Source organism: Staurois parvus, unplaced genomic scaffold, assembly GCF_062004578.1.
Source record: "Staurois parvus isolate SC_StPar_1 unplaced genomic scaffold, SC_StPar_1.0 ptg000795l, whole genome shotgun sequence".
In the NCBI taxonomy this organism is placed as follows: Eukaryota; Metazoa; Chordata; class Amphibia; order Anura; family Ranidae; genus Staurois; species Staurois parvus.
The window spans coordinates 1,795,444-1,816,888 of record NW_028318591.1 but is presented as its reverse complement, the minus strand read 5'-3'; the positions used below and the strand labels follow the sequence as shown (position 1 = coordinate 1,816,888).

Below are 21,445 nucleotides of genomic sequence, written 5' to 3'. Positions count from 1 at the left end.
GAGTGTTGGGAGGAGGTGTGGTATGGGCTTCTTCCACACTTTCTTAAAAAAAGGGCCAGTTTACTGTCCTTCAGACTTTGAGGGGGCCAATTTGAGTAGAACCTGTCCTGGATTTAATGGGAGTAAACATGTCCCATCATTGGTATTTGTGGGAGGAATAGTGACCCATCACTGGTATTAGTGAAAGGTATACAGTAGTATACCATTGTTGGAGTCAATGGGAGGAATAATGCTCCTTTATCGGTGTCAGTGGGAGGAATAATAGCCCTTTCATTGTTGTCAGTGGAAAGAATTGTGCCCCATCATGAGTGTCAGTGAGAGGAATAGTACCCAGTCATTGATGTCAGTAAGAGGAATACAATTCCTCATCATTTGTGTCAGTGGGAGGAAAATATCCTCATCATTGGTGCAGTGCGAGGAATAGTGTCTGGTCATTGGTGTCAGCGGAAGGAATAGTGAACCATCACTGGTGCCAGTTTGTGGAATAGTACCAGGTCTTTGGTATTAGTAGGAGGAACAGTGCCCCATCATTGGTGCCAGTGGGAGGAATAGTACCCAGTCGATGGTGTTAGTGGGAGGAATAGTGCCTGGTCATCGGTGTCAGCGGAAGGAATAGTGAACCATCACTGGTGCCAGTTTGTGGAATAGTACCAGGTCTTTGGTATTAGTAGGAGGAATAGTACCCAGTCATTGGTGTCAGTAAGAGGAATAATATCCTCATCATTTGTGTCAGTGGGAGGAAAATATCCTCATCATTGGTGCAGTGAGAGAAATAGTGCCTGGTCATTTGGGTCAGTGGAAGGAATAGTGAACTATCACTGGTACCAGTGCGTGGAATAGTACCAGGTCTCTGGTATTAGTAGGAGGAATAGTGCCCCATCATTGGTGCCAGTGGGAGGAACAGTACACAGTCTTTAGTGTCAGTGGGAGGAATAATATCCTCATCATTGGTGCCGTGAGAGGAATAGTGCCTGGTCATTGGTGTCAGCGGAAAGAATAGTGAACCATCACTGGTGCCAGTGGGTGGAATAGTACCAGGTCTCTGCTATCAGTAGGAGGAACAGTGCCCCATCATTGGTGCCAGTGAGAGGAATAGTACCCAGTCGATGGTGTCAGTGGGAGGAATAATAGCCTCATCATTTGTGTCAGTGGGAGGAATAGTGCCTGGTCATCGGTGTCAGTGGAAGGAATAGTGAACCATCACTGGTGCCAGTGGGTGGAATAGTACCAGGTCTTTGGTATTAGTAGGAGGAATAGCACCCAGTCATTGGTGTCAGTAAGAGGAATAATATCCTCATCATTTGTGTCAGTGGGAGGAAAATATCCTCATCATTGGTGCAGTGAGAGGAATAGTGCCTGGCCATTTGGGTCAGTGGAAGGAATAGTGAACTATCACTGGTGCCAGTGGGTGGAATAGTACCAGGTCTCTGGTATCAGTAGGAGGAATAGTTCCCCATCATTGGTGTCAGTGGGAGGAATGGTACCCAGTCGTTGGTGTCAGTGGGAGGAATAATAGCCTCATCTTTGGTGTCAGTGGAAGGAATAGTGGCCCATCACTGGTACCAGTGGGAGGAATAGTGCCAGGTCTCTGGTATAAGTAGGAGGAATAGTATCAGGTTGTTGGTGTTCGTGGGAGGAATAGTGCCCCATCACTGGTGGCAGTGGGATACAGTGGGAATAGTGCCCCATTGTAAGGGACCACCAGGCGGTACCACTAGCACTCCACTGGCCAGGCGTCCCCAGCGCACGGTATCTAAGCCCCAGGGTACGTGTTCACCAGAGCCCCTGATGGTGGGGATGGACTTGAAGTACCCCGAGACCAGGTCGTGGCTACTGAGCACGCCCGTCAGTGGTAGCGGTATTCGCCAGGGGCTCCCGCAGGGAAGAGCCTGATGTGAGGAGGTCGGGTGATCCCGTCGGGATGGATGGATGGATGGCTGAGCAAGTGCGGGGTCAAACGGGCCGGGTCGGTAACAGTGGGGAAGGAGCAGTACAAGGCAGCGGGCAGAGAGTAGTCGGGTCACACGCCAGGTCAGCAACGGAAGGTCAGATCCAAACAGGGGCATTCAGGAGAGAGGTCAGGCAAAGCAAGGGTCTGGGCAGGAGAAGGCAACAAGGTCAGGTAAAATCCGGGTCAATAACTTACTAGAACAGGTTCGCAGATACAGGATACAAGGAAAGACCAGAAGGCACTGAATGACAGCTCAGGGCCGTTTAAATATCCCGCCCTGCGCTGCCATTGGTGCCACGCGCGCGCCCGCGGTCCCCACTGCGCATGCGCGAACTCCCTCGCCGCGGACGGCCAGGTCTCAGTGCCCGCATTCTGACACGGAGCGGTGCACTGCGCCTGCGCCAAGCCCGTCGCAGCGGGGATTCCTGACACCCATTGTTGGTGTTCGTGGGAGGAATAGTGCCCCATCACTGGTGTCACTGGTGGCAGTGGGAATAGTGCCCCATTGTTGGTGTAAGTGGCAAGAATTATGACCTACTGTTGCTTTCAGTGGGAGGAATAGTGCCTTGTATCACTGGGAGGAAAAGTACCCCAAGCTCCCGATAAAGGGAAGAAAAGGGTAGCATTTGCCCCCCAGGATGCAGTTTGGAGACCACTGATCTAGCCAATCATCAGAAGAGCAATACATCCAACCAACACCAAGGGAAGGGGACCAGGAAAATGCAAGTCAAAGCCTCCCTTGTATCTACCCCCTCTCCCCCAGATGCCCATGCTTGTGAAAACTGTATTTATGGCAGCTTGACGCTCACTAACTGCATAGTACGAAATGAGCTCTTCTGCCTCAACAAAAAGCCATAATGAAATCGCGGTTTAATTAAGGAGCAAAAACACATTGATTTTACAATGGTTGTAAAAATTGATATTTTCACTGTTAAAGGTGATTAAACATGTTTCGGGAAGCCAATTACAAGGGTAAATTAAGATAGCCATTAAACTGGAAAGCCAAGCAGAGCTCCAAAGGGAGATTTGGCATATTAAATCACTTGTTTTATTATTTTACACTATGCCAACATATTCCGCAGCACAGTACAATGTAGTGGTTACATATGTACATAATGGAAAATAAACGGAAAGAGGATCATGTTACCAAGAGCTTACAGTCTATGACACAGCAATAAAAGAGGAAGAGCTTATAACCTATAAGAGAAAAATGGAGAAGGTGAAAGGGTTAACAATCTATCAAATTATAAAAGCGGGGAATACAAAGCGGAAAGCACTTTCAGTCTATTAGGGTATGGAAGAGTTATACGGAAGGCAGAAGAGCTTACACTCTAATATGGTAAAGGGAGAAGTCAGAAGGTGGAAGAGTTTACAGTTTATTTGGGTATAAGGTAGGTTACAGTTTACAGTCAATTAGGGAATACGGGAGGATACCAGGGGCGGACTGACCATTTGGAAACTCGGGCACTGCCCGAGGGCCCGGGGTCAGTAGGGGGCCCCATGAGATGCCCCTGGTACCTTTTTCATAGGCTTTTTTGAGTTTGGGCAAGGACACAGGGGCCCCATGATCCCCTATTGCCCGGGGGCCCCATGAGTTGTCTGTCCGCCCCTGGAGGATACAGAACTTGGAAGAGCTTACAATTTATTATGGCATAAGGGAAGATACAGAAAGCAGAGGAGCTTACAATCTTTTATGGTATAAGGGAGGGATACTGCAGGTGAAAGAGTCTACTAGATAGGTGCGTTTTTGTTTTTCGGACAACAATTTGATTTTTGGGGATTCGGATGTGGATGAATCTCCGAATGGACACAGAAACGAATGTCAAGGAATCAAAAAAAAAAATGAAAACTAATTGTGGGCAGCACAGTGGCTAAATGGTTAGTACTTCCACCTGGCAGCACTAGGGTCGTTGGTTCAAATCCCAGCCATGGCACCACCTGCCTGGAGTTTGTATGTTCTCCCTGTGTCAGCGTGGGTTTCCTCTGGGTACTCCAGTTTCCGTCCACACTCCAAAGACATGCTGGTAGGTGAATTGGCTCCTGTCTAAATTGTCCCTAGTATGTGTATGTATGAATGTGAGTTAGGGACCTTAGATTGTACACCCCTTGAGGGTTAGGGACCTTAGATTGTACACCCCTTGAGGGTTAGGGACCTTAGATTGTACACCCCTTGAGGGTTAGGGACCTTAGATTGTACACCCCTTGAGGGTTAGGGACCTTAGATTGTACACCCCTTGAGGGTTAGGGACTAATGTGAATGTACAATATATGTGTAAAGCGCTGTGTAAATTGATGGTGCTATATAAGTACCTGTAATAAATATACAAATGCATTCGGTTCATTTAGATAAAGTCGCATAATACAACAGTAGTTTGGGCCCATAGGAAAATGAATTCAATTTTCGAATGTGGTCGATCATTCAGATTCGGATAATTCGGATATCGAATTTCATTCCATTAGTTAATTCGGATGCACATGACACCAGTAAATACTGTCAAATATTCGAATGTATAGAAAGTGAAAGAGCTGACAATCTCTTATGGTATAAGGGAGGAATGCTAAAGGTAGAAGAGCTTACAATCTTTTAACGGTTGATACAGAAAATGGAAGAGTTTATAATCTATTGTATTGAAAGCAAGGATAAAAAAGATGGAAAAGCTTACAATCTGTTATGGTATAAGAGAAGGATACTGAAGGTAGAAGAACTTACAGTCATTTATAGTATAAGGGAGAACTAACAGTCGATTATAGTACAAGGGAGAAATACAGACGGTAGAAGAGCTTACAGTCAGTTGGAGTATAAAGGAAGATACAGAAGGCGGAAAAGCTTATAGTTTGGGGAACAAGCAAGAAATACAAAGGTTGTAAAAAAATAAAATCTATTATGGTATTAGAGAGTTATACAGAAGGCAAAAGAGCTTTCAATCTAATATGATATAAGGGAGGATACAGAATGTGGAAGAGCTTACAATCTATTATAAGGGAGGATACAGAAAGTGGAAGAGCTTACAATCTATTATAAGGGAGGATACAGAATGTGGAAGAGCTTACAATCTATTATAAGGGAGGATACAGAAAGTGGAAGAGCTTACAATCTATTATGATATAAGGGAGGATACAGAAAGTGGAAGAGCTTACAATCTATTATGATATAAGAGAGGATGTAGAATGTGGAAGAGCTTACAATCTATTATGATATAAGGGAGGATACAGAAGGTAGAAGAGCTTACAATCTATTATGATATAAGGGAGGATACAGAATGTGGAAGAGCTTACAATCTATTAAGATATAAGAGAGGACGCAGAAAGTGGAAGAGCTTACAATCTATTATGATATAAGGGAGGATACAGAAGGTAGAAGAGCTTACAATCTATTATGATATAAGGGAGGATACAGAAGGTAGAAGATCTTACAATCTATTATGATATAAGGGAGGATACAGAATGTGGAAGAGCTTACAATCTATTATGATATAAAGGAGGATACAGAAGGTAGAAGAGCTTACAATCTATTATGATATAAGGGAGGATACAGAAGGTAGAAGAGCTTACAATCTATTATGATATAAGAGAGGACGCAGAAAGTGGAAGAGCTTACAATCTATTATGATATAAGGGAGAATGCAGAAAGTGGAAGAGCTTACAATCTATTATAAGGGAGGATACAGAATGTGGAATAATTAATCTATTGTGCTCTAAGCAATAATATAAAAGGTGGAAAAGCTTACAATCTATAGTATAATGGAGGGATATTGAAGGTGGAAGAGTTTACTGTATAATCTGTCATGGAGGCAGAAGAGCTAACACTCTATTGAGAATTAAAGAAGGGACACAGAGAATGAAAGCACTTGCAATCTAGTATAAGGGAGGGGTACAAAGGCAGGAGAGCTTACAATCTATTAGGGTTCAGTAAAAGGGGGTGGTACAGAAGGTAGTTATGCATACAGCCTATTAGGTCATAAGGGAAGATATATAGGGTGAGAAATCTGCAATTTATTTAGAGTAAAACGAGGGCTACAGAAGGGGGAGAGCTTGCAATCAATTCTGGTGCAAAGGAAAGATATAAAAATCTTAAGAATCTATTTGCAAATAAAACACTAGGTCAAAACAAGCAAGGTTTTATCATTCCTAGTGCTGAAAGCTATTCCTAGCCAAACCACATAAATAATGCTTCAGAGGACAAATGGTGAAAGAGAATATAGCTGGCCTTATGCGCCAATGGTAATTGGAATATTGATCGAGCAATCTAAGAATGTTCAATACATAATAGTAAATGAACAAAAAGAGAACATCAAATTATTCTATGTAATTAAACAATGTCAGGGCACTTGGTCCGATTGCACAGTAGCAGATATCGTTTAGACTAAATGCTTTGTATGCCAAACAACGTTTTTTTTTTATGGACATTTAAAAAAATTGTTGTTTGCATGATGCATTGATGATCAAAAACCATTTTGACTGATGTCTCCCATTGTATTTGTCTTTGGTGATGGGTCCTCTACCTGGTTCCTCTGTGACCTTGTCTGTGTTCATTAAATATTCTTTGAGTATTCCCCTAATCAACGTTGACTCTTCCAAAAATCAGACAATGTGTGGCTAACCTTAGAGGATGTTGTAACCTTCCCTGCACAGATGGTTTCCAATGATCACTTAAAGGTAATGAGTTGTGGTTTTGTTCATGTATTATTTATTTACTATGCTCAGAATTAAAGATGAACTGTTTTGTCATCGGAAGTCATTGAAGTCCAAATGCCCAAGCTAAATTTAAAGCAGAGGTAAAATTATTTTTTTTTCTTTTGTTTTTTAATGCAGACACACTGAAATTGCAAGTTAAAAACAGTGCTTGCTTGCATACTATACCTGCAAAACTTCTGTGGCTTGTGGTTTCATCATAGTGTACCACCTAGGATTCTCTATGGCTGTCAGGACCTGGATCCCCAACTGGTGGCACTGTGCTTCCCAGAGTGGGAGGCTGTAGTTCTGGGTGTCCACCAGCGGGTGTCTCTTAGCAGCCATCAGATCCCAGTAATCAGTCTCCACCTGATGCTGGCTGATCGGAGGATATTTAGTGCCTCTTTTACTATTACACTGCACTTAAGAGTTTTGCTTTGCTGCCAGATACTTGTTATCCACTTATCCTGAGCCTAGATCCTGATCTTGCTCCTGCCCTGCATCCTGAACCCTGTTGTCTCTTTTCTGCTTCCCTTGTACCTGATCCCAATCCTGGTTCCTCCTTCCCAACCTTTATCTCTAGCGTGCTACTAGAGTAGTGTAGAGTATTATAGGTAAAATCGTGTGTGACTCATGGTAGTGTGAGGCATGTGATTGAGATCGGGTTAGTGCAGGTCAGTTGGATGACTCAACGGGTTGTGGCTCTATCGCCTCCTCCTGACTCTGGAGGACCATAGAACCTTCCAGAATTCCATAAGAAGGAAGGGGTGGAGGCCTAATCTGCATATTCATGGGGGGTCCGGCCAGTCCCAGGTTTGGAGGCCCTGGTAGAGTGGTGGACTGGTCTATAAATATGGGAGAGTGTCAGGAATCTAGGAATGACCAGAAAGGTGTGGACTGACACAGGGAAACGCAGGTTTCAGGTATAGTATAATAACACAGTTTATTATTAGCCATCCAGATATATATATAAACGCACAGTGAACAAACCAACCTTCCACTAATCTTAGTAGGTGCAGGAACACAGGCGTAGTCAGGGCTGGAGAGGTGGAACGGTCAGGCTGGCCGTAGGGTACTGTAATGACTGTTTGGTGGTACCTCTAGTGGTCCCCAGGACAGGATTCCCCAGGGCACGGAGTCTAAGTCCCAGTCTGCTTATTCACCAGGGCCCCTGATGGTGGGGATGGACTTGAAGCAGACAGGAACCAGGTCGCGGCCCCTGAGTACACCTGCTAGTGGTAGAGGGATCCGCCAGAGGTATGTGCAGGTACGGCTGGATCCGTGCAGGATGGATGGATGGCAGAGTAGTTAGCGTGGTCAGACGGGCCAAGTCAGCAATGTGCGGGCAGCAAGGTACCAAAGGAGCAGGCAGAGAATGGTCAAGGTCACAAGCCGGGTTCAGCAACTCACGGGCAGCGCGGCACAGGGGATCAGGCAGAAGGATGGTCAGGCAAGCCAGGGGTCCAACAGGAGACGGCCAGCAGAGGTCAGGATCAAGCCGGGTCAGCAACGAAGCAGGAACACAAGATACCAGGTACAGAGGCTCATGGGAAACCATACACCAAGGTCCAGATCACAGGCCTGTTCATGCCTTAAATACACCTTTCTGCAATCAGCCCCAGGTTTGGCTGATTGCACGTGTGAGCTTCTGGCTGCTGAGAGCACCTGCTGGTCAGCTCTGGTACTGCAGCCCACAGGGCAGATGAGTCCCACCGCCAGTGCTGAGTCCATTCCTGACAGAGAGTCAAACTGACAGAGGAGTCTGTGGAAGATGGAGTGCTGAGGAGACTGTGTCTAGAAGGGGTCCCCTAGGTCTGGGGGGGGGGGGGCAGCCTCTAGGCTGTGCTCAGGATGGCTCAGGAGGATACATTCTGTGGAGAGGCATGGATGGGATCAAGACCTGGAGCAGCAGGGAGCAAAGAGGACAGTGTGAGTACAGCAGCACAGTTTGGGAAGGGGAAAGACTGCCAAACGTAGCAAGTTTTCTAAGGACCACACTGAGCTCAAGCCTTTATCCTAGTCCTGGTAGAACTTCTGGGAAACCAGGAGGGTTGGTAGTGCTTGCAGGCTGTGGAGCTTGGAGCAGCTCTGTAAAGGGGCAAAAAGACGTCTCTGCATATAGCTACAAAAAGTAAAGTGATTTTGAGGGGCTGCTAGTTCCTCATTTGTAAAGGGCAGCTGCTACTGATCCACAATGACTGATGGCTTTCAGCAAAAGAACAGTCCAGGATCTGCTTTGTACATAGGACAGAAGTGTCCCCCTTCCATTGTTTGAAGCCAAATTGGGCATCCCATAATCCCTATTTCCCTATCCAAGTTGAATTCCCCTAATAAAACAACAAAACCAAGCCCATGGACTGGTCACTGTCTTTAGATGCAAGTCTGTGTGAAAAAACACTGTTGCCTGGCTGTGCGGAGGGAAGCTTAGGGTTGTCCACAACACAGCGGCCCTCACAAGGGTAGGGCTACTCCGGCATCTACAGTTTTCCCTGTTTCTTTGTGTTCCCCATGTTTGTACAAATTGTATACATATTGTACGTAGTTAGTTTGTTAGTTAAGTTTCCTGTTACTTAGGTTGCTAGTTGGGTATTTTGGTTATATGGTTATGGTATACTTGTATCTTCATGTTTGCTGTGTTTTCTGTTTGCTGGTGCTTGGAAGTCTTTTGTTTTACTATTAATAAATGTAGTTTACTTTATATAGTCTGGTTTCAGTTTCTTAGAGTAGCTATTAACCCCCCTAGTGGTATTCCCGAGTGTAGCTCGGGGTAAAATGTCAGTACCAAAAGCGGTAACCCCGAGCTACACTCAGGCTTACCATGCGGCGTTGCTCAGGGGGTCCCTGCAGAGCTTACCTTGTCCTTCGCTCCCGCGATGTGTCCCCTGCAGCGTCCCCGGCCATCTCCTCCGGCTGATGCCGGCATCCGGCTCCTGTGTTCCGGTCCCTGTGACATCGGGACGTATGGGCGCCGGCGGGAAATTTGCAAATTTAAAAAAAATTTCATTTTTTTCAAAACGATTTTACATAGTAAAACATTGCTGTTTCAACCCATTTCACATACATTTTGTCCCGAGTGCTTTGTCCGGCGCCCTGCCTGCATTTTTACTGTTCTTTCTGCCTGGAAACTGAGAAACGTCCATGGCGTCCAAAAAGCGTCCCTTTAGGTCAAAAGCGGTTTTAGACCGGCTAGAGAACAGCGATAGTAAATCAGAACCACTTGCAGAATTGAGTGATAATGATTCGTGGGGGAAATTCCTCATCAGACACTGAAAACGATTTTGCGACTTTGCTCAGCGATGTGCGAACTTGGCGCTCTATTTCACATTTCAGTGTTTTTGGTTTGATTATATTATTGAATTAAATGTATTATTATTATATTATTATTTTTTATGATTATTTATTAAATTATAATTTATGATTTTGTGTTTCAAATTTTATCATACCCGGGATGTTTACTAGACTCTTGTTCGGACAGATTTCAGTGAGTTATTCCTAAAAATTACAGGCCTACAATAAAAAACTACATATTTCCATGCAAAATAATGTACCGCTTTCAGCACCAAAAATCTGAAATAATCAGACCGCTAGGGAGGTTAAGACTTGGCCATCCCTGCTGCTGATTCCTAACAATGACCTCATGGTTTGATCTCTGCTAGCTGCATAGCTCAGAGATCATAGGCTCTTTCCTCTAAATATGTTATTATGCCCCTATGTGTACCACCCTGCATTAGGCCATGTTCACACTTGTAAATAGGCTCAACATCCATCACATACAAGAATCCCAGTGAGGGTTCCAAGTGATTAGCTGCAAGAGGCAACACCATTGAAATCAACTGGAACTTGATGGCTCCTATTCATAGGTTATCTCTCATAGAGCGATCACCTGCAAGCAGGGGCGGACTGACCATTTGGAAACTCAGGCACTGCCCGAGGGCCCGGGGTCAGTAGTGGGCCCCATGAGATGCCCCTGGTACCTTTTTCATAGGCTTTTTTGAGTTTGGGCAAGGACACAGGGGCCCCATGATCCCCTATTGCCCGGGGGCCCCAGGAGTTGTCAGTCCGGCCCTTTCTGCAAGTAATAGGCCCTGGATTAGACTGTCTACGGCCAGGGCCTATCACTCTCAGCTGATTGCTTCATGAATGATTATATGAATAGCAGCTATTAACTGCGGGAGCTGGCAGCCTCCTGTTACTTTCATTGGGGCTACCTCCTGCAGCTAATCGCCAGGAACCCCCACTGGGGTTCTCACATGTAATAAGTGTTGGGCCATTTTTAAGTGTGAATGTGGCCTTGTATGGCTTTTCCCAGTCCTGCCACTGTAGTCTTCCTTCTCATTTGAGAGACAAGCAACATGTGGCTGATAAAAGAGCAGGAGAGGAGGATTAGGTCGAGTACAGAACCACTTTATTACCGTATTTTCCGGCGTATAAGATGACTTTTTGACCCTTGAAAATCTTCTCAAAAGTCGGGAGTCGTCTTATACGCCGGTATACATCAGGGGGCACTTTTTAGGGGGGCGGCGCGGTGCCGCCGCCGCCCCCCCCCCTTCCGACGGAAGGGACACTAAGTACAGGGGTGGCCAGAGGGCTGCTGTCTCTTACCTGGCTCCAACGACGATCCATCCAGGAAGCGCTGCTGATTCAGTCACTCCGGCCACTCCCTCACTCCTGCCGCTCGGCTCCGCCTCCTCACCGGTGATTGGCCGCCAGAACTGTAGCTCAGGAAAGGCACACAGGCGGCCAATCACGGGCGAGGAGGCGGAGCCGAGCGGACCCACAAAAATCGAGTGAGGGAGCAGCCGGTAAGTGTGCAGTGCAGAGGTGCTGCTGCAACCACATATGCTGGCTGCAGCAGCACCACACTGGAACAAGGGTCAGCAAGTGCCATTGGTGTCAGTGGGAAGAATAGTGTCCCATCATTGGTGTCACTGACACCAATGATGGGGCACTATTCCTCCCACTGACACCAATGATGGGACAGTATTCCTCCCACTGACACCAATGATGGGGCACTATTCCTCCCCCTAATACCAATGATGGGGCACTATTCCTTCCACTGATACCAATGATGGGGCACTATTCCTCCCACTGACACCAATGATGGGGCACTATTCCTTCCACTGATACCAATGATGGGGCACTATTCCTCCCACTGACACCAATGATGGGACAGTATTCCTCCCACTGACACCAATGATGGGGCACTATTCCTCCCACTGATACCAATTATGGGGCACTATTCCTCCCCCTAATACCAATGATGGGGCACTATTCCTCCCACTGATACCAATGATTATTATTATTATTATTATACAGTATTTATATACTGTATAATAATACATTATTATATCACACCATGGGGCACCATCATTGGTGTCAATGGGAGGAATAGTGCCTCATCATTGGCGTCAGTGGGAGGAATAGTGCCCCATCATTGGTGTCAGTGGGAGGAATAGTGCCCCATCATTGGTGTCAGTGGGAGGAATAGTGCCCCATCATTGGTATCAGTGGGAGGAATAGTGCCCCATCATTGGTGTCAGTGGGAGGAATAGTGCCCCATCATTGGTGTCAGAGCGAGGAATCGTGCGCCATCATTGGTGTCAGAGCGAGGAATCGTGCGCCATCATTGGTGTCAGAGCGAGGAATCGTGCCCCATCATTGGTGTCAGAGCGAGGAATCGTGCCCCATCATTGGAATACCATACCATATTGAAATCAAATCTGATGTTTTTTAATTTTTATTTGGTGTGCGTTGGAAGAGGGGTAGTCTTATACGGCGAGTATAGCCCAAACCCTATATTTTAACAGGAAAAGTAGGGGGTCGTCTTATACGCCGGAAAATACGGTACATGGAAAACAAGTAAAGTTGTTTCTACGGAGAACTTTTTGTAAGGCATGATTACAGATTACCATCCTTCAGAGAGTAGCACCAACTTCTTCACCTCTCTCTAATGTTGAGATAAGAAATGGCATAGATTCTGCAAGATGGCATATGGATAATATAAAGTAGACATAAAGCAAAACCTAGCATACATTTGCATATATTTCCATATATTCTCTGCACAGTATGTATGCATCCACAATTTTAATTTGCAATTTAACAGTGATAAATGAGGTCTGCTTTACCTTGACTATACCTCTATGACTAATTTACACACGCACACACTTTTTCTAAAGACATATGCGGCATTTATTTGGTATACTGCTTTCTTTTTTATTGTAAGGGTAAAAAAATTCACATTAATTTAAATAATTCGAAAATGTTTTTATCATTTTTCATTAATACTGTAATCATATCTGACAGCTGCAGTATTAAACAGAATACTTCCATCTTTAGGCTGGCCATACATTATACAATTCTCTTGAGATTTTTTCTTTAGATTTACCAAAAACCATTTAATATGAGGTCAAACCTAAAAAACACTTTCAATTGTATTCACTTAGGCAGGCCATTTCACTACATAGTGGAAGGTAAATCTAAAGGAAATTGGGCAGAAATTGGACAGAAAATTGTATAGTGTATGGCCAACCTTAGGCTGCACCACCATCTGCAGAATCAATGCTTATGGTGCGATTGTGATTACATGTTCAGGAATCATTTTGATTGGTTCTGCATTGTTAATGGCGACCAGAGCTTTCAGTGACAGTCCAGTTTGAATAGGTAGCAGCTATGCACAGCATTGGCTGCTGCCTGCTTAATGGGAGATGTGTGTAACAGGGACAAGGCTGGAATGGTTAAAATGTAATTTTTTTTTTCTTATTTTCTTCCTAATCAGGTAAATCTGAAAAATGACATATAAATATTTAATGAGCAGCCAACAGATGGTACTACAGAATCTGGTGAATGCAATTAGTGTATTTCAGAACACACATAGCTCAATGACTCAGAAGAGGGATAATTCTTCCTACCTGTCTATAGTTTAAATGATTCTCTATTGAGTATTTAAAGTGTCATTAAGGTAGTTGTAAAGGCTCTATTCTATGCATGAAGGTAAAAAACCTTATGTGTGCCGCAGTGCCCCCCCCCCCCCAGCCCCCTCAATGCTTACCTGAGCCCCATCATGATCCAGCAATGTGCAATACAGCCTCGGCTGTCCCGAGTCTCTGCCCCCTCATTGGCTGAGCCATTGGCTCCCGCTGCTATCAATCACAGTGAGTCAGCCAATGAGGAGAGAGGGGGTGAGGCCAAGCCATGGCTCCATGTGTGAATGAACACATGGAGCAGCAGGTGCCCCCATAGCAAGCTGCTTGCTATGGGGGCACCCGACAGAAAAAAGGAGCCAGGAGACACTGCGGGGGACATGAGAGGAGGAGAATCCAGGCTGCTCTATGCAAAACCACTGCACACAGCAGGTAAGTATTGACATGTTTGTTATTAAAAAAAAAAAAAGAACCTTTAGTATCACTTTAATCCCAAATCATCAAAAACTGTCAATACATGCTATTTGTTTTTTTGTAGACTGCAAAAATCTTGGTTTACCCTGCTGTTCACTGTCCCTCCCTCCTTGTCTGTTTCCCTGCTGCAGCCTGAGATTATGTAGACTAATTGTTGACATCTACTGAACATGCTCCAGTACTGTTGGGCTGTCTTATTAGAAAGGTCAGAATGGTTTGCAATTCATTGCTGTGGAAAGACCCTACTATACCTTTATTCCTAAAATTAAGATTTTATATAGGTGATGAAAAAGTGACTTGAAAGATCAGTTTAACAATTTGTAAACGTAAAAATGTGTTTGAAATGAAACTGAAAAAAAAACCAGTGTGGTTTTCTTCTAAAAGATGAAATGTTAGTAAGCAAGCACAATGAAACACGGGAGAGAATTCCACAAAATAGAAATTTGTCAGACAGGAAAAAAGCATAGTTATGTGAGGGAAGATGGAAGGAGAGAGACTGTTAAGTTCAACATACATGTAGAAATCTGACCATTCAATCTCAATTTAGTTTTTCGAATTGTCCACCAAATGTTTAAACAGATCCCACATCCAATTTCTATGGGATGCAAAAGCCTTATAAACGAAATAAAAGCTTCCCCACCCATTAAGTGTAATTTTTTAAATACTGTAATAGTATCTGACAATTGCAGTATTATACAGAAGCACACTTTGGAAGGTGGGAGCAAATGACAAGACTTATAACTTCTCCAGTTCATAAGAGATATCTACTGCAGTCATATACAAAATATTGCTATCCTATCCAGGGGATTACAAACAACTTGACTATGTCAAGCCTAAATGGGGACTTCTAAGTTAAAAAGACATACAGCATAACTGGTGTTTAAAATCTATGTATAAAGGAGTTACCTCTTCAAAAAGTTCCAGGCTGTAGGTGTTATCATCATCAGCAAAGTAGACCACTCCCTCGGGAGGGTTGGAAGCATTGATGTTGTCCCGAAGCCATCGCAGGCCCAAGTTCCTCTGCATGGTTCCTCTCGGGGTATGGGAAGGGGTTCTGGATAAGCCTACTTTTTGATTGTGTGGGCTCTCGATGTTCAGGTGGGTGAAGTTGAGCCCAGCTTTCTCCAGCAGGTTGGCCACCAGTTTGGTCTTCCTTGGGCAATCTTCAACCACAATCCAGTGCAAATTTACGACATGCAGAAAGGTGTTGGCCAGTCGAACCAGCTCAGCTTTCTGGACAGGTCGGGTGTAGGTGGGTGTAATAACATAGATGACGGGAAGCTCCTCATTCCAGGGCGGGGGTCGAGAATAAACATATGTCCGGACAACTACGGGGGTTTCTCGAGTGAAGTGCTGGTGGACACATTGAAGAGAGTCCTCTTTACTCTGGGTCACATTGTTGAAAAGGGGTCTGGCTGTAGAATTGTCACCTGTGTCCTCTGTACAGAGAATACATATAGAAATATATTGAGATTTTAGAGACTTTAGGCATTTAAATAAAATAACATTGAAGATGCATAGAAATATTCAAAATGGTTAGTCAACCATTTAAATTCATGAATAATAGTTAGTTTAATGGACAGTTTAAATCTCAACTTCAGCCCAGATTGAGGGTGTCAATCACCGGGTCCCAGCCGGTGATTACCCGCCGGCGCCCGGTGATTACTGGCGATCACCGACAGGGAGGAGGGCAGCATTGTTTACCAACAGCCCTCCTCCCTGTCAGTTTGGGCACACTGCTCGGGATGGCTGAGCACAGCCATCCCGATCAGTGTGCTTTACAGTGAAGCACACACCACCCTGCCCCCTAGTAAAACACTCCCATCACACAGTTAACCCTTTGATTGCCCCCAAATGTTAACCCCTTCCTGCCCAGTGCCATTAGTACAGTGTCAGTGCTTTTTTTAAGCACTGATCACTGTATTGGTGTAACTGGGGATGTCAGTGACACCACGTCAGTTCCCCCCAGTGTCAGAATGCCCACCGCAGTCCCGCTATAAGTCGCTGATTGCCGCCATAAGTTGCTGATCACAACCAATAATAGTATAAAAAAAAATTCCAGTATCTATACTGCCATTTGTAATCGCTATAACTTTATTTACACGTATTGGGATTTTTTTTAGGAAAGACATGTTGCAGATTACATTTTGGCCTAAATTTATGACGAAATTTGATTTTTACATTTTTTTACTGTTTAATAGTAAAAAAGTCCAAATTATTGCTCTTTTCTCAAAATTAGCAGCCTTTTTTTTTCTTTTTTATAAAAAATAAACACACAGGTGATCAAATACCACCAAAAGAAATCTCAATTCATGGGGAAAAAAGGGCGTAAATTTTATTTGGGTACAGCGCTGCATGACCGGACAATTGTCAGTTAAAGTAATGCAGCGCCGTAGCGCGAACCACTTCTTTATCTGCTTCCTGACCGCCCTATAGCAGAAATACTGCTACAGGGTGGAACGGGTGCACAAAATCATATATATATATATATATATATATATATATATATATATATATACGTGATTTGCGCTCCCATGTTTTTCACGCCCTTCCCAGATAGCGTCAGATTGCCTGTCAGTACACCAGTAATCACATTTAACCCCTTGATTGCCAGGAATAGCTCATACACAAAAAAACCTCCATTGCTAGTATAGTGTCTGAACAGATCAATATCTTTGATCAGATTAGCACTCTACCAGCGTTCACATTAGTATAGTGTCCCCAAAAATGCAGTGTTAGCTGGATCAGCCCAGGCACCTGCCAGCACCTGTGTTTAGCCCCTATGCTTACCCCCCCTTGTCCCCCAGCAAGTGCAGTGTCAGTAGGTCACTGTCACTTGATACATTGCACACAAAACTGCAGTGTTCACAGAATCAGGCCTGATCTCTGCTAGCACTTGCCGGTAAATTTCATATGCAGCAGGGTGCCAGTACTAGTGCTGTTCTACTTTTTGGTGAACTGGCGAGTACTAGTGGCCTAGTACCTCCTGGTCTTTCACATACCAGCACTGCAGTATCACTTGGTGACGTGGTGAGTCCCATAAGTTCAGTACAAGATGGTGCGGTGGCGAGCACAAGTATTGTCCTGTAACCATCAAGAATTCGTACACAGGCCTGTAGAGCCCCTAGTATTATTCCGGATGTGCTTGCAAATCTCGATTGGCAGCCCACAAATTCTGCAGCACCCGTACTTCCCCCATTCACTGCCCAACCCGGAATTCAGGTGGAAACAGCAAATTTATCTACTCCCCTTGATTTTTTTGGAGCTGTTTTTAATGATCTGTATGCATTGATTGTGGATTAATATATATGCACAACAATTTATCGCCGCCAACCCAAATTCAAACCTTGCGCATGGAAACCCATTACGGTTTCCAAATTTTTTTTGGGCCTAACCCTCAACATGGGCATTACTAAAAAAAATTAATTGCGATTGTATTGATCCACAGACCCGATTCATCATATGCCGTGTTCTCTGCTGCCATGGCCAGGCATAGATATGAGAGTATAATGTGTTTTATGCATTTCAATGACAATACACTCTGTCGTCCTTGGGGTGACCCTGAATTTGACTGGCTCCACAAAATTTGGCCCCTCGTAAATCACCTTAACCAAAAATTTGCAGATGTCTATACTCCCCAGCAAAAAATCTGCGTTGATGAGTCCCTCAATAATTTTCCTGGCAGCCTTGCATTCAATTTCTCCCCAGCAAGCGTGCCAGATATGGGCTCAAGATGTAGAAGACCTGTGAGAGCACAAGAGGCTATACTTATATGTTTCGGATTTAAGATAAAAGATAGCCACGTGGAGCCCTTCAGATGCCCAGACTACATGGGGAATAGTGGCAAGATATTTTGGGACTTGGTGTCATCCTTTTTCCATATGGGGTACCACTTATACGTGGATAATTTTTATTCAAGCGTGCCACTATTTAGACATTTAGACTCTAATGGTGGGCATACCACACACTTTTTCTGGCAGAGATTTCTTCTCTTTTTTTGATTCAGCCCACAGGCTGCATACAAAAAAAAAGAACATAGCATATATACCCAACAAGGACGAGCATCGTACTGATACATCACTGGACTTTGAATGGTTAATGATGCCTACAGCTGTAGGCATCATCCCGGTATCATTTTTTTCAGCCGGGGATCGGCTTTCATTTCACTTCCTCACTACCTATCACAGTTTCGGAGGTCCTGAAATGTCAGGATAGCACAAACCCCCCCCAAATGACCCCTTTTTGGAAAGTAGACACCTCGAGTAATTTCATAAGAAGCACGCTGAGTATTTTGCAGATCTTGTTTGTTGCCACAAGTTTTTGGAAAACGAAGAAAGAAAACAAAAACATATTTTTTCTTTTTTTATATTGCAAAACCTTGTGAGAAAAAATGAGATCTGAAAAATACCTACCATGCCTCTTTAAATTCCTTGGGGTGTCTACTTTCCAAAAAGGCATTATTTGGGGGGTTTGGTGCTATCCTGGCATTCCAGGACCTCCAAAACTGTGATAGGTAGTGAGGAAGTGAAATGAGGGAGTTAAGCACCTTCAGGCTTTCAAAGTGATCATTGGATTTCAGGCTCCTGTATGTGGCTAGGCTCCCAAAAAGTCACACACATGTGGTATCCTCATACTCGGTAGAAAGTAGAAGTAGCAGAATATATTTTGGGGTGTAATTCCACATATACCCATGGCTTGTGTGAGAAATATATCATTTAAATGACAACTTTGTGTAAAAAAGAAAAGAAAATGTTTTTGTCATTTTCCAAAAACTTGTGGAAAAAAAATAAAACTTCCATGGACTCAATATGCCTCTCAGCAGATAGATTAGGGTGTCTACTTTCAAAAAAGGGATAATTTGGGGGTGTTTGTACTGTCCTGGTATTTTAGCACCTCAAGAAATGTGATGGGCAGTCAGAAAGTAAAAGCTGTGTAAATTCCATTATCTATACCATAGTTTGTAGATGCTATAACTGTCACCCAAGCAATAAATATACACTTATTTGGATTTTTTTTAACCAAAAACATGTAGCAGAATACATTTTGGCCTAAATTTATGAATAACTTTGAGTTTACTATATATTTTTAATAGCCGAAAGTAAAAAATCTAGTTTTTCTTCAACATTTTTGGTCTTTTTTTGTTTATAGCGCAAAAGATAAAAAGCGCACAGGTAGTCAAATACCACCAAAAGAAAGCTCTATTTGTGTGAAAAAAAAGGACATCAATTTCGTTTGGGTACAGCATTGCATGACCATATCATCAGTTTAAATAATGCAGCGCCGAATAGCAAAAAGAGGCCTGGTCATTAAGGGGGGGAAATCCTCAGGATAGCAAGTTGTTAACAAAAGAACATACTGTACATTCCATGTTATTAATTATGCTACCAAAATTAGTGTGTGCTGTAAACTGCCTCCAGAATTCGTCCTCTTTCTTCATTCTGGATGCTGCCATTTTGTTAAAGCCCAGAGCAGTCACTTTCTTATTAGAAATCCTCCCCCTCTCCTTGGTCTCAAAAACTATATCTCATTTTCTTCAATTAAAATATGTACATTTCCAGCCGTTATAGTATGTCTTGGCTCAATTAGAGAGGAAGGCTGACAGAAGTTTTACAATGCTGAATTTCACGGGCTGCACATGAGAGAAAAAAGAGAAAATATGAGGGAGATAGGAAAAGACACTATCCTTGTAAGTTTACCTCTTTTGTGTCTCCCTGACAGCAGAGTTTGTCCTATCACCTCTCCTGATTTTCTTTTCTCCCTCCCTAATCTGTGTTCCCTCAGCACAGTCAGTGTCATTCCTGTTGCTTTCTTCCCGTTCCAACAACAGTAAATCTTAAAGCTGTCAGCTGATCGTCCTCTAGTGGCTCTGATTTTAGGCACAGTCATGAAAATATAGAGCAGCTGAGAATGTGCAGAGCATGTTTTAAACAGTATAAGCACTTATTTTTAATGCTTTTACATAGCAATACCTTCAAAGAGGGCCAGCATGAAGTGATCTAGCAGGACTTAATTTTCTGACTAAAGTTCCACTTTACATAGTTACATAGTTAGTCTGGCTGAAAAAAGACAAAAGTCCATCCAGTTCAACCATTACAAAAAAAAAAAAAGGTTATAATCCTACACCCACAGTTGATCCATAGGAAGAAAAAAACCCCCCAGAAAAGGATGATCCAATTTGATCCTGATCCCCTGAGAGGCAATCGGATATTCCCTGGATCAACTTTACCTATAAATGTTATATCCAGTTATATTCTGTGTATCTAAGAAAGAATCCAGGACTTTCCTACAGCAATCCACTGAGCTGGTCAGAACCAACTCTTGAGGGAGTATATTCCACATTTTCACATCTCTTACTGTGAAGAAACCTTTCTGTGTTTGGAGATTTCATTTCTTTTCCTCCAGACATAAAGAGTGCCCCTTGTCCTCTGTGATGACCTCAGGGTGAATAACTCTACACCAAGTTCACTATATAAACCACTGATGTATTTATACATAGAGATCATATCCCCCCCTTATGTATTATACATGGAGATCATATCCCCCCTTATGTATTATACATGGAGATCATATCCCCCCTTATGTATTATACATGGAGATCATATCCCCCCTTATGTATTATACATGGAGATCATATCCCCCCTTATGTATTATACATGGAGATCATATCCTCCTTATGTATTATACATGGTGATCATATCCCCCCTTATGTATTATACATGGAGATCATATCCCCCTTATGTATTATACATGGAGATCATATCCCCCCTTATGTATTATACATGGAGATCATATCCCCCCTTATGTATTATACATGGTGATCATATCCCCCCTTATGTATTATACATGGAGATCATATCCCCCCTTATGTATTATACATGGAGATCATATCCCCCCCTTATGTATTATACATGGTGATCATATCCCCCCTTATGTATTATACATGGAGATCATATCCCCCCTTATGTATTTTACATGGTGATCATATCCCCCCTTATGTATTATACATGGTGATCATATCCCCCCTTATGTATTATACATGGAGATCATATCCCCCCCTTATGTATTATACATGGAGATCATATCCCCCTTATGTATTATACATGGTGATCATATCCCCCCTTATGTATTATACATGGTGATCATATCCCCCTTATGTATTATACATGGAGATCATATCCCCCCTTATGTATTATACATGGAGATCATATCCCCCCTTATGTATTATACATGGAGATCATATCCCCCCTTATGTATTTTACATGGTGATCATATCCCCCCCTTATGTATTATACATGGAGATCATATCCCCCCTTATGTATTATACATGGAGATCATATCCCCCCCTTATGTATTATACATGGAGATCATATCCCCCCTTAATCTCCTCTTCTCAAGAGAGAATAAATTCAGTTCCTCATAGCTGATCTCC

At 43.4% G+C, this 21,445-nt stretch overlaps 1 protein-coding gene across 1 annotated transcript in view; it reads right to left on the bottom strand.

The window, feature by feature from the left end:
• The window catches only part of LOC149444262 (galactosylgalactosylxylosylprotein 3-beta-glucuronosyltransferase 1-like), a 294,915-nt gene that overhangs the window by 34,411 nt on the left and 239,059 nt on the right, over positions 1-21,445 (bottom strand). The window contains exon 3 of the mRNA XM_089654742.1: positions 14,923-15,455. Coding sequence (XP_089510868.1) covers positions 14,923-15,455 — 533 coding nt within the window. The remainder of the gene's footprint in view (positions 1-14,922; positions 15,456-21,445) is intronic.